This window comes from Orbicella franksi, chromosome 10, assembly GCF_964199315.1.
Source record: "Orbicella franksi chromosome 10, jaOrbFran1.1, whole genome shotgun sequence".
Taxonomy (NCBI): Eukaryota; Metazoa; Cnidaria; class Anthozoa; order Scleractinia; family Merulinidae; genus Orbicella; species Orbicella franksi.
Genome location: NC_138154.1, coordinates 23927126 through 23939406, shown reverse-complemented (window position 1 = coordinate 23939406; position 12281 = coordinate 23927126). Strand labels below are relative to the sequence as shown.

At 40.1% G+C, this 12281-nt stretch overlaps 1 protein-coding gene across 3 annotated transcripts in view; it reads left to right on the top strand.

The window, feature by feature from the left end:
• LOC145500851 (rap guanine nucleotide exchange factor 6-like) overlaps positions 1-12281 on the top strand; it is a 39088-nt gene that overhangs the window by 23325 nt on the left and 3482 nt on the right. For all 3 annotated transcript variants that reach the window (XM_081480383.1, XM_081480384.1, XM_081480382.1), the window contains 18 exons: positions 2121-2206; positions 3598-3829; positions 5126-5190; positions 5961-6068; positions 7083-7140; positions 7503-7577; positions 8292-8390; positions 8499-8598; positions 8706-8754; positions 9260-9338; positions 9544-9627; positions 10424-10498; positions 10585-10656; positions 10741-10893; positions 11010-11118; positions 11254-11340; positions 11625-11660; positions 11827-11904. In XM_081480383.1, the coding sequence (XP_081336509.1) occupies positions 2121-2206; positions 3598-3829; positions 5126-5190; positions 5961-6068; positions 7083-7140; positions 7503-7577; positions 8292-8390; positions 8499-8598; positions 8706-8754; positions 9260-9338; positions 9544-9627; positions 10424-10498; positions 10585-10656; positions 10741-10893; positions 11010-11118; positions 11254-11340; positions 11625-11660; positions 11827-11904 (1645 nt within the window). The remainder of the gene's footprint in view (positions 1-2120; positions 2207-3597; positions 3830-5125; positions 5191-5960; positions 6069-7082; positions 7141-7502; positions 7578-8291; positions 8391-8498; positions 8599-8705; positions 8755-9259; positions 9339-9543; positions 9628-10423; positions 10499-10584; positions 10657-10740; positions 10894-11009; positions 11119-11253; positions 11341-11624; positions 11661-11826; positions 11905-12281) is intronic.

Below are 12281 nucleotides of genomic sequence, written 5' to 3'. Positions count from 1 at the left end.
TGAACGTCTTTAATTATTTAACTTTTTAAGAGCAGTTTACGTGCCGATAACATATGCACGGTGGGTCCTTTGTGGTGAAATTCAGTTATGACATGTTTCGAGAACTTCCTTAAATATATATCAAGAAAAAAATGCGGTTAAAACATTTTTGAAGATAAAAAAATCGCCGAAAGAGAGTGTAAGAACATGGACCAAACTTGTCATGGTAGTATGTTGGTGACGTCAAAGGGCTTGGTGTAATGTGTACATGACAACGGTGACGTCACGTGTGTGATATCGCTGTGCGGTGAACCCACCAAGCGGAAAGAATGCGGCCAAGTTAAAAACCAGAGAAAAGACCTTTGTTAAAACACCCCCTAGCGCGATTGTTTCTTATTTTGAAGTCTCCTTCAGGATATTTACAGAGATTAGACGATTTCATCTCAGTGTCCATCGGTGGACAATTTTCTTTTTAAGTGAATTGTGAAATTTTGCTACATTGTTGCTGTTCATAGGTGAAATAAGCTGTAAGCAGGCGGAATTCGCTCACATAACAATATTTCGCTTACATTTGGTAATTGTTATCAATTGATTTGACCGCGCCAAATATCTCTTCATATGATGAAAGCAAAAACAACTTGTTTGACAGACCGTCATTATCTGTACTAACTGCAAACGGGAAATGTGAAAACAATTCATTACTAACTTTAATAATACACAGGTTATTTTTGTGTGCATATTTTCCAGTAGTTTTGTTGAATTTTGAACCAATATTACGCTCTGCGGTGAATTTTGAGAGTAGTGCATGTCTTTTGGTTTTTTTTTTTTTTAGTTTGTTTTATTTTGCTTTGTTTTGTTTCTTGTTTTTCCTGTATAAATTCACTTTTTTTGCTTTTCGCCTAAGGATCTTTGACTGGAAATGCTAAAGTTCTCTCGGCCGCCATTTAAAGCCATTTGCACAAGTACTTTGAAGTTGGACCCTAGGAAAGCAAAGTGTTAATGTGCTTGACCTACGTCGGTACCTTTTATTGCTGTTTCGGAATGATTCATCATTCAATGGATTTCAATTAAAAAAAACGCAGTTGCCTCTCGTTTAAAGCTGTGGTTAAATTGACTCGCAACAGAACAAAGTTAATTTCCTCGCTGTGTAAATCATCTTTTGTCTTCAAATTAATATTACAATGGGGCTCTCTTCGCGGCTTTATAACGCCTAATTTGCGTTTTTAGCTCTGATTTCCGTGGTTCGTTGCGTGATGGTAATCATCTTTCGTGTTGTATATATTGTTGGTGTTTTTGCATGCTAATGGGAAAGTATTGATTGTGTTTGTAGGTAGTTTTTTTCTTCTCACCGATGTTGTTGTGGAAAGGTTCTAGTCGCGAGGCGTTATGCATTATAATTTCGACACAATGCTTTAAGATGTGCGCTGCTTTAAGGTCCTTGCAGTTAACGTTTAAGAAGATATCGACCGTTTGATTGTACTAAAATTTGGTGTTTTTCTATTAAAATAATTTTTTTACAACTCTGCCACTTTGTGCAGGTTTCCATATTTCTCCGTAATCCCCGTCTAAGGTTATATCTCGCTGTACAACCTGCTTGATACCTGTTGGACGGGCAGGCCTGTTGGAATTCTTTGGAATTCGTTGTGTTTGTTTTGTATTTTAGTGCAATTTCCTCTTGTGAAGCAAACAAGAGGGGTCGTTTTCTTTTTTTCCTATAGAGATTTTACAATTTGTTTCTAAAAAAACACGTATTGTTAACGAAAGAAAGACACCCGGTGCGTTATCAGGAAAAAATCTGAAAAGCTACTTGAAGTCACGCCCGAATGTTGGCCGTTTGTCCTGGCAAAGTTATGCCGCTGACGTGCCGATATGTTGACTTTTTGCAACACTTATAAGCAATTGTTGCCTGGGAAATTGTGTTGTCATGGTTTTCGCGCCAAAATGTGACGTGTTGACGTAAGCAACACGCTTCCGCTCGTCTAGGCCTGGCGCCCACGCTTTGAAGAAGCGGAAGCTGAGTGGGTGGGAGAATCCGCTGATTGAATGCGTTTTCGAAACATTCGATTCGCTCGCTTGAGTATGATTCCATTGGGGTGACATTTTAACTTGATTTCTTGTTTCCGTGTTTATTCTTTTCTTAGCATCTTCATTCCTCCACTCCTTCTGAGAGAGTAAAGAAGGCTTTAAATCGACTCAGCGCCTTTGGAACACTGTCAAGGAACAACAAGTAAGTATGGAAATCTTGTTTACACTTTCAATTGTGTTAGATCTGAGATAGTTGTTTTGTTTTTTGTAACCCAGGGGAGAGGTCTGCCTGAGAAATATTGCGATCTTTTGCTGTCTCTTGGTTTTCCGATTTTCTTTCTCTCTTAATTACTTATTTCTTTAGACAGAAATCACTACCGCGAGCAAAATTGAAAGTTAAAATTGTGAAACTTCTACCGAGGAACAGTTGTTCTACTTTTGTCACAGAAAATCAACGCTTGGAAGTTGGTATAAAGAAAATTCTAGTCCAACTATTCAGCGAGAATTTAAAACGTGTACGGACAAGGAATTTGATAGCCGTCTACAGAAGTTAACGGAATTCATGAGAAATCGAGATGTAACCGCTGTCTAATTAGCTAAAGATATTTCTTGCTTTGACGCGGTTTCGACTGAAACACGAAATTTTGTTTTCTAATGCAATATGCTGTAATGGGCTTTTTAGCTGCGATCATCCAAGTTTAGACTGAAGCCATGTCATATTCCAGAAATAATGTCATCTAGACGGAAGACGATTGCTTAATTCGGGGAATTGTTAGACTATTCCGGTCCAAAAAAGGGTGTTTTTAGTACGTATATCTGTAGAACTTTAAACACAATGCAAATATTTTAAGTTTCATGTGACCTTTCGGTTGGAGTTCAAAATATTCTTGCTAGAGTCGCAGCAACACTTAATTGGGTTAGGACAATCGAAAAACAATACTTTCCTCAAGACTTTGGAATATAAAATGTTCTTCCTGAGGTAATTTTCAACTTTGACGTTTTAAGGATCTTGATCGGGTGAAAAACTCGGCATGACTTTATTTCTTTTGCTATGTGATATTACAAAGTACGTTGAACAATAGAGATATATGCGCTTTAGGCTTAAATTATATTATACTATTATTGTTGATGTGATATAAACGAAGTGGCTATATTATTATTTAATTGTTTAGGTATTATAGCAAAACAACTGGATCGTTTAGCATTAAGTTTTTCTGTGTAGAGGTTGACTAAACAATTAGGTACTTTCCAATTGGTCGTGAGTTGATCACCAGATTTTGTTTTTAAGGCAATTCTGCATTCAAGAGTTTACTTTTCTATGATCTTTCTCTGGTATTTAGCACTTAACACACAATGATATCATCTCTTTTTTGCACACATCGATATCACATTAAAAAGATTGTGTAATGTTGACCGTGATTTGAACACCCCGAGATCGGGAAAAGCTAAGCTCCTTTACATAATTCAATAGGATTAGACCGTGTTTCTACTAGCATTCTATCTTCATCACAAATTTTAGCCTAAAAGACTTATTTATGCTTGTAACATAGCTACCGATTTCAGCCCAACAGTTTGTGTGTTACTATTTTATAGGCTCATTTCTAAAAGTGAAAGGGACCTTTTAAGCGTGGATCACGACGGCCCTACAGATGACATGCACGTGGTGGCTCGGCACGGAGTCAAGAACCGCTTAAGGGGCAGTCTGCCAAGAGGATTCGGGTCCTCAGAATGTATTCACACCAGCGATCAGTCGCTGGAAATGCCGGACAGGGTTATCAAGGTTTACAAAGCCGACCAGACGTGTAGATATTTCATGGTGTACAAGGTGCGTATTGAAATGGAAACCCGTTATACGTTAGTCGACCCTGTACTATAAGATAGTGATAAGATATAAAACACATATTGATGGTGGCACTCTTATACAATATGTATTGCATACAAATGATACTCCTGCTAAAAGCCAGATCATTTTCCAAGCCTTTCAGCTTAAAATCGAGATCTAAACTTCCTTAACTGATCTTTACGTACTTCTTGAAATATCACTTGAGTAGATTTAGGTCATTTAATGTCACTATCCCGTTGGCGATTTCTAGCGGGTTTCGAGGTAGGGAGAGTTGAAGAGATGAAAACCTGTATAGTGTTCATCAATAGCGTTTTAAAAAATCGCTTCCACTTTTCAATGGAGTTTTCGCCTAATAAACTGTTAATTGTTGTTGTTGTGGCTTCGTTGTCTTTTGTCTGTTTGTTTTTCTTGATCAAAAGAGCAAGCAGTTATCTCTATAATATCGTGCGATCGTGATAACAGGCGCACGGAGAAAAGATTACTACAGACATTGACTGGATTTTTTTAACGCTTTCTCTCGCTTGTAACGAACTAAGGCAAATCTTTATGAAAAACGATTTACTGTGGATTCACTTAATATACGCAATATTGAAATTTTGTTGAAAAGAATGCGTACATTTGTTGTCCCAGACATGTAAGAACTAAAGCGTGGCTTTGAACGTGTTTTGAAGTTGTTGAACTCTTCATAAAGACGTTGTGACGTTTGAGTCAAATGGAAAACAAGTCCTCAAAGATGTTAAAATTCGCTATCTTTTTGCGTGTTTTTGCGAGAATCGAAATGAGCTAGATAGCGATCAAATTTTTAACACCAAGTATGTGCTTTTCTAATACTTTTCGAGTATGTATGAGATTAACCCTGTAATGAGATTTGTTTTGTTTTGTTTCACCGTTGTCACGGTCTCTTGAGCGGCTTGTTATGAGTTGTAAGCGGCTTACAGCGGATTTCGTCCTCTTGTCGCGCCCGCCCGGAAAGGAAAACGGCCGAATCAAACTTCACATGATTTGCCGACTGAATTTTCGTGATAAATAGGCCGATAGCTTGCTTCTTCTGAACATCTTAGTAGTGCGACTAGCAGCTGTGAGGTGTTTACGTTCAACCTTGTATAGATTCTCCGTCGTCGCTTCAAGAATAATCTGGATAAAAAGCAATTCTACCGTATTACTTGAGGAGGAGACTTGAGACTGATAAAGCGTGAGGGCGCATCGTAAATATAGGCACAGACAGTATTCTGTGCTGCCTAAGGATTCTCATATCAGCCTTTTGTCATTGTCTTGCAGGAAACTACGGCAAGGGAAGTCGTCAATAGAGCCGTAGATGCATTTGGCATTCAAGAACTTCCAGGGTAAGGAGTAGAACTGGACTGGAGGATGTATTAAGCCAGTATTGCATCAATATTGCGTTAGTCTTGGTAAAGTGCAAAACAAAGTCAAACACAACGTGCAGAATAGAGACCTTTTTTACATGGAAAACGTGTAGTTGAACGTCATTTTCCAGTTTGAGACAAAATGTTTGAACGAGTCCACGTAAAGTGAAATGTAATCTCATGCATAGGGGTTTTTGCCACTGTAAGGCAAACTGCGATTTTCCCGACAAAAAGAGGAGACTGAAAATCACGCTCTCGTTTTGCCGCCTTAGATGATCAAAAAAAAAAAAAAAATCCGAGCGAGTTCACTTATTACCTTTTAACCGTATCCCACTACAGTATCAGGTTCCATCCACGCTACGCCGGAGGAATTTGAAAACGGGGGTTTCACGCTGAAAGGCATCAAATGTTTTCCGTCCACTCTACGCCGGAGGAATTTAAAAACGCAACAATCACCGGTCATTTTCTGGTTCGAAGAGCGTTTTCGAAAGGCTCCGTTTTCGAGACGGATTAGTGTGGACGGAAGGCCAAACCCCACACATAAAGCCGCGGTTTCAAATTCCTACGGCGTCGTGTTGACGGGGCCTCAGGCTGTCGGCAGAGAAATCCCTTGTGGTTGGTAACTTTCTACCGAGTCACGCTATCACGCAATCCCGCGGCGCTCGCTACAAGGATTTTCGCATAAAAGTCGGGAAGGATTTTGTGACCATCCATTGGAAGGTGACTTTTTTCGATTCTTTTTCTTTTAGAAATTACTCACTGTGTGAGATTACTGTAGAGGACGGAGGCCTCATCAAGCAACGAAGACTTCCCGACATGCTCACAAATCTGCCCGACAGAATTCATTTGAATGGAAGGTCAGTGAACAGTCCTAATTCAGATCCCAAGTAAAGTCTAACCTCCCCTGAGCGACCACCCAAAATGTCAAGCCTAGGTGGTCGCTTTCGAGACATTTAAGGTTGTCTATTTTAAAACTGATCGGGTACAGTGTATGTGCATTTTTTCATTAAATTTTTAAACTTTTTATTCCTGTGAAAAGTCAATTTCGAGAAAAAAATCGGGTACTTCCCATTCAGAAATTTCCGTCTCTTGTACCACCCAGGAATTCGATCACATTACACCACCATATTATCCAATTTTCGCTCCATTCTCTCTCAAATGTTCGTTTACGGAAGGTTAAAACAAAAGAAAATTTCAAACTTTAGGCTCTAGAAGTGGACGCGGTCGCTTACGAGAGGTGGTCGCTTACAAGAGGTTCCAAATCTAGTGATTTGACTTGGAAACTTTTGGTATTTTGGAAAACTGGTCGCTGAGGAGAGGTGGTCGCTTGCGAGAGGTGGTCGCGACCAGAGGTTCCACTGTATTTTTATTGTAAGTTTTAATAATTTTTTTTTTCATTCATCAAGACAAGATCCTCTAGGTCGAGATTTTCTTTCCCTTGATACGTCCGCCTTATAAGAGAAAAATCATGTAAAACCTAAACGGATCCGCGGGAAATCCCGCCAGCTGCACGGTCTGATAACACATTCACTTGTACTTAACTCGAGTTAGTTAGACAATCATTGTAATTTATCGAATTTGTTATTAGGAATTAATTCATCTCATTCCTTTTTTTTCGTGGATGGGAGGGGAGCTTGACAAGGTTGAATCTCTGTTACTAACCCATTGCCCAGTGAGGAGAAAGTCGCTCTTAAATTGCGTTGTCAACGAACCGGCAAAGCTAAAAGTTTGGACAACCAATTAAGGGACCCTTAGTTTTATCACAATAAGTTGGGCCGCGACAAACTTAGACATGTGTTAGAAGTTGTGTGTCATGGGATATTGTGGTGTTGTATAACCTTCTTATGCTTCTGGTGCTTCCCTTTTCCCAGATATTATTTGAAGAACAACAATGTTTCGAGCCAGCTGCTTCCAGACGAGGCTGCCCAGGTCAGTGAATGTCAGTGCAGCTCTTATTTTTAAAACCATTCTGGAAAATAGTGCTCAATACTAGTGTTATTCCCTCGCGACCTAAACGGCAAAATTAAGGCACTGAGCGTGGAGCAAAGAAGTATTCAATGGGGAAATAACGAAAAAAGTTACAAAAAAAAAAAAGAAGAAGAAGAAAAAGAAAACTAACCGAAAAGCCAAGGATGGTTGAGATTGGGAAAGATTGTGACGGACTACAAAGAGAAAGATTGTGAAAAAAATATTGTCAGTTAGGATGAGCTGTCAGGTCATATCACTTCTTGATGTATGTCTGCTGTTCAGTGAAATTCTCATTCTGGCATTTTCTTTCTATTTGAATTTAGGAGCTGGCCAAAGAGTCTCACTCTACTTTGTTACAAATCAAACCCCGAGACGTCGCCAAAGAGCTAACATTACAGGTAAGTCAGATGAGGCAGTGCATGGCTGCTCTCTGTTGGCTTGCATGACGACGACGCAAGTAACGTTGTGTTGCCTGGGTCATCACAGATAATGCTGTGAACAACTAATACTTGCAGTTTCTGGCCAAATTCTGTTATTAAAATATTGAGCATTGCACACTATAGATTTGCATCCTTGTTCTCATTTGTCGGAAAAGATGAAATGTTTAACTGTCGGTGATTTTGTCACGATTTTTGTGAGGAGCATGGTTACCGATCATTTGGGTCGTAACGCTAGCTGCACAAGAGTCACGCGGCGCTACCGTGACGAGCTAAATAACGGCTTCAAAATAGACAAAGTAGCAATCGAAGCATTCATTTTTTGGTAATTAACACGATAACGTTAATAATCTAGCTGACAATTAGTTATCAATGTAACTTGCAAGCCACCCACGCATAATAAACCCGGGTTGAGTCTTACCGGAAGTCATGTCACGATATCCAAAACGGAAGCGGATTTGAGTTGCCGGAAGTCAGCTTGTCAAGCTGGGGCTGTTGAAAATTTTGAAAACATGTAGAAGGGAATTTAATCATTTATCGGAGAAATGATAAAAATCCCTTGGTCGAATACAAATACCCAACGGACTACTGTAGTCGTTCAGTTTCTCTTGGCTGTTGGTTTACAATTGATCCACATGGTTTTTTTTAACGTCAACCCTTTCTTTTTCTTTGCAGGATTTCGAGGTTTTTCGAAGTATTGATCCTCGTGAGTACATCTACGAGCTATGGAACTTTGGCCCCAAACTTACGGAAAACTTGAGAAAATTTTCTGAGGTATGGAGAAGGTATTATTTAGCAGCAAAACTTGAGCATAATACCTTGAACTGCTGTTTTGGGTATAGTTTCTGAACTTCATTTGAACGTGCTTTTCTTTCGTTGCAGATTGTAAATAAAGAAATGTTTTGGGTTGTGACTGAGATCTGCAGCGAAACAAACTTAGTTAAGAGAATGAAGTTGATTAAAGCTTTCATCAAAATAGCAAGTGAGTAAAACGTCGAAGCCTTTTACATTGACTTCCACTGATCTGGTTTAAGAAGTTATAGTTTTCAACGAACCTTGTTCAATTCTCTCTCTTTTTTTCCTTTGCAGGACATTGTAAGGAATGCAAAAACTACAATACATTGTTCGCTATTGTCAGGTGAGGCAGAAGTTTCTAAGAATTGATTTTTTTTTTATTCATAAGCTTTTCATTTACCAATGGATTTGACAAAGTACTCTTTGTAATGACAAGAGTAGCTTCTAGTCTCCTTCCCAGCCGCTCAGGCCGAAGTCACTCAAAGTTCCCAGTCCCACGCGGCTACTTCACACCTCGCCGACCATTGTTTGTCATATTTTCACTTGAACCAATCAGCACCTAGTTATTGTACATGCCGCACCAATCACAACGTCGCTTGCCGTCTTGATGTTTCCTCTCCCAGGAAAACGCTAACCGGCTATTCATTGGTAGATATTTTTGGCGCGATCCTCTGCAAGAAAATAACAGGCGGACTTGTGATTGGTTTATTTCAAGAAAGGAATGTATGTCGATTTTAGAAGGAGATATTCCACCTCCCTTTTAAAATGATCTTACTGTAATGTGATCATATCCATACGTTGATTTGTCAAATAGTAATCTAAATTACTGTTGTTATCCTCTGTTCCAGCGGTCTTGGCCACTCAGCGGTACAACGCCTGAAGAACACGTGGGACAAATTACCCACAAAGCATAGCAAGGCGTTCGAGGTTAGCTGTACGAGTAAAGTGTAATTTTTAAACTTATCTAGACTCTCAATGGTATCACGATTATTTATTTTTCTCGCTGAAGTCAACGTTCTGACTGTGATTAATTGCGCCTTTCACCGTCCGTGCTTTTTCACTCGTCCTTAAGAAGGATCTTTATAGTAGACAGTCAGACTAAACCCGTCTTGTTTTATCTTATTCATCTCAGGATCTTCAAAGTCTTATGGATCCGTCAAGAAACATGTCCAAGTACAGAAATCTGCTGAACGGAGAGCACGGCGAACCACCCTTAGTAAGTTAGACTTAAGTTTATCTTTGGCATTCGCTGTTACTTCTGCTGTAGCTAAGTGTTAAGCGAAAAAAAAAAAACTAGATTATAGATCTTAGATCATAACAATTTTCTTGGACAATTCTGTCCAAGGCGAAAAGGTTCAATGAGGTTAAACCTATGTGGAGCGCTAACCCGTGAGACAGGAGACAGGGCCTACAGTTTCTAGTCCATATCCGAGAAGACTTGAACGTCTAACCATTTGTAGATGTAATTGCAAAGGCAACACATTCTCTTAAGTTATTGTAAGACTGAGTGTTGGTCCGGTATGACCCTCGACCTCCCGCACAGCAGACTGGCGCTCTACCAACTGAGCTAACCAGGCGGCAGGCCATACTTCATTGAAATCGCTTGGAAAACTTCAGCTTAGTTTCTGTTTGTTTGGTTTTGAAATGATGTTAGATCTTAGACATTTTAAAATGTCTGCGTTCGGTCTTTTCTCTGTTCATCCCCTCGAACGCAAAAACGTGGTATGGACGAGAAGGGATTGGTGCGCGCTCTTGTCTCGTTCCTGTCCCTCCTCATGTAAATCGTCCCTCCCCATACTCGCTGCCTGATTTCCAGAGAGAAATCAGTCCACAAGCAGTCGATCAGCAGCTGTTTTCTCATTACAATATCAAAGCATTATCAAACACACAGGTGGCGAGGATAACGAAAATCGTCAACTAAGGGACGTTGTGTTTATAAAACCATTGAATTGTCAAAACTAGCGATAAAAGAACGTGCACGAGTGAGTAAGGAGAACTTCTTTGTGTTTCAGATTCCGTTCTTTCCCGTTATAACTAAGGACCTGACGTTCATCCACTTAGGAAACGACAGCATTGTGGACGGACTTGTAAGTTGCGATTTCTTTGTAACATTTTTTTCTCACAGAATCCTCAGTTAACACTAACACAAATCTCTTCTTTGATCTCCTAACAGGTAAACTTCGAAAAGCTTCGTCTGATCGCTAGAGAAATCCGTCAGATTTCCAAATTCAACTCCATCCCTTATGTAAGTGCATAAAGATATGCGTGTACTTTAACGCTTATTGAAACAACTCTCGAATGCGCGTCTAATTGCGTTTGTCGATTCCAGGATCCTGACACCATGTTTGAAGACGAAATTAACAGTCAAGGTGGTCCTGGGCAACAGAAAATGACGTCATCAGTGGTTGGCATGGTAACAGGAAGCACCACATGGAGTCGAAGATCCTTGCGAGACCAGAATCCTAAGAAGATGTATGAGGAGGTATGAAGGGCCAAAATTTTTAACCGCCTCAGTTCGAAAGATTTCTCTACCTGACGTTGTTCAAAACAGAATCTGTGTTTCCTTCTCTTATGGAGTTTCTTTTGTTTGTCACACAGTCCATGATGTCACGGAGGGTGAAGCAGTATTTATCGAACCTAACCATTATACAAGATGAGGATAAATTACGGGACATGTCACAGGTCTGCGAGCCCCCTCAGGGGTCTGGTAAGTTAACCATACTACTTCTTTCGATTCCCTCGCTTCCCTCACTCCCACCACTCCTCCCCTGTTACTTGAGGTAAATGTCAGACTAGTATAAATAGTGTTATAATTGTTTTCATTATTTTTTGGTTTTTGTAGCTCCGCCCAGTGTACAGATGCGCAAGAAAAACTCGCCCACGTCCTCCCCGACCGCTAACAAGAAAGATCGTAAAGCTGGCAAACCTGGTGAGTTAACCGCTGGACAGAACAGAACGAACCTCGTTCTCAGGCTGTGTCTGCCTTCTTTCCGCCTCTGCCTCGCTCCAGAGGATGGAAGAAAAAAGAAGAACCTGGTAACGAGGTTGCTAGACCAAGAAGTAGAACCTTATTAATTTCTAATTTAAAAAAACAAGTTTGGGGCGCGAAATTTAATTTATGTTGGACTGTGTTTGTTGATAGTCTACGATTACCTGATCGCATCAATGGATGCTGACTTCTAACACGGTTTTTAATCTGTTCTTTTGTTTTAGTCCCGTCGCCGTTGGCACTCAGAAAGGATTTTGCAGGTTTGTTAAGCATTGATTTACGAAATTAATTCTGGCGTTCATAACAAGTGTGTTTTGCGGCGTTTGCCAGAATGTTTGCAAGGTGTTTGCCTTTTTTACAACAGAAATGGATCAGTTTCTTGAGCTTTGTGTAGCGTTGAAGAACTTTTTTTTGTCCTTGTTACAGGTGACCGCGTGTCTGTGTCTTCTACGGCGAGTACGTCATCATTCCCCGACATGCAATCACCAAAACAACTCAATGAAGGTAAATGAAAATCTGATATTTTGTTTTTTAGAGTGGCGAGGAGATAAATGCTTCACTACATAAGAAACTGGAAGAAATAACCAGAGACAACGTTTCTGTAGTTTGCACTCCCTGGCCCTCCCTGCCGGTTGAGACTCTAGATAGAGCACGTGACGGGGAATGGAAATCACGTGCATTAGTCACGTGTTTCCGACAAAAAACTTGAAATAGGAATAGACCAATTTCGATATATTAAAATTCAGTCTAAAACAATAGACCTCAGCACGAGGCCCCGGGGAATAAACCCCACAATCTCTGTAGTTATTTCTCGGAGCCTCGTGCTGAGGTCTATTGTTTTAGGCTGAATTGAATATATCGAAACTGGCCTATTTGCGAGA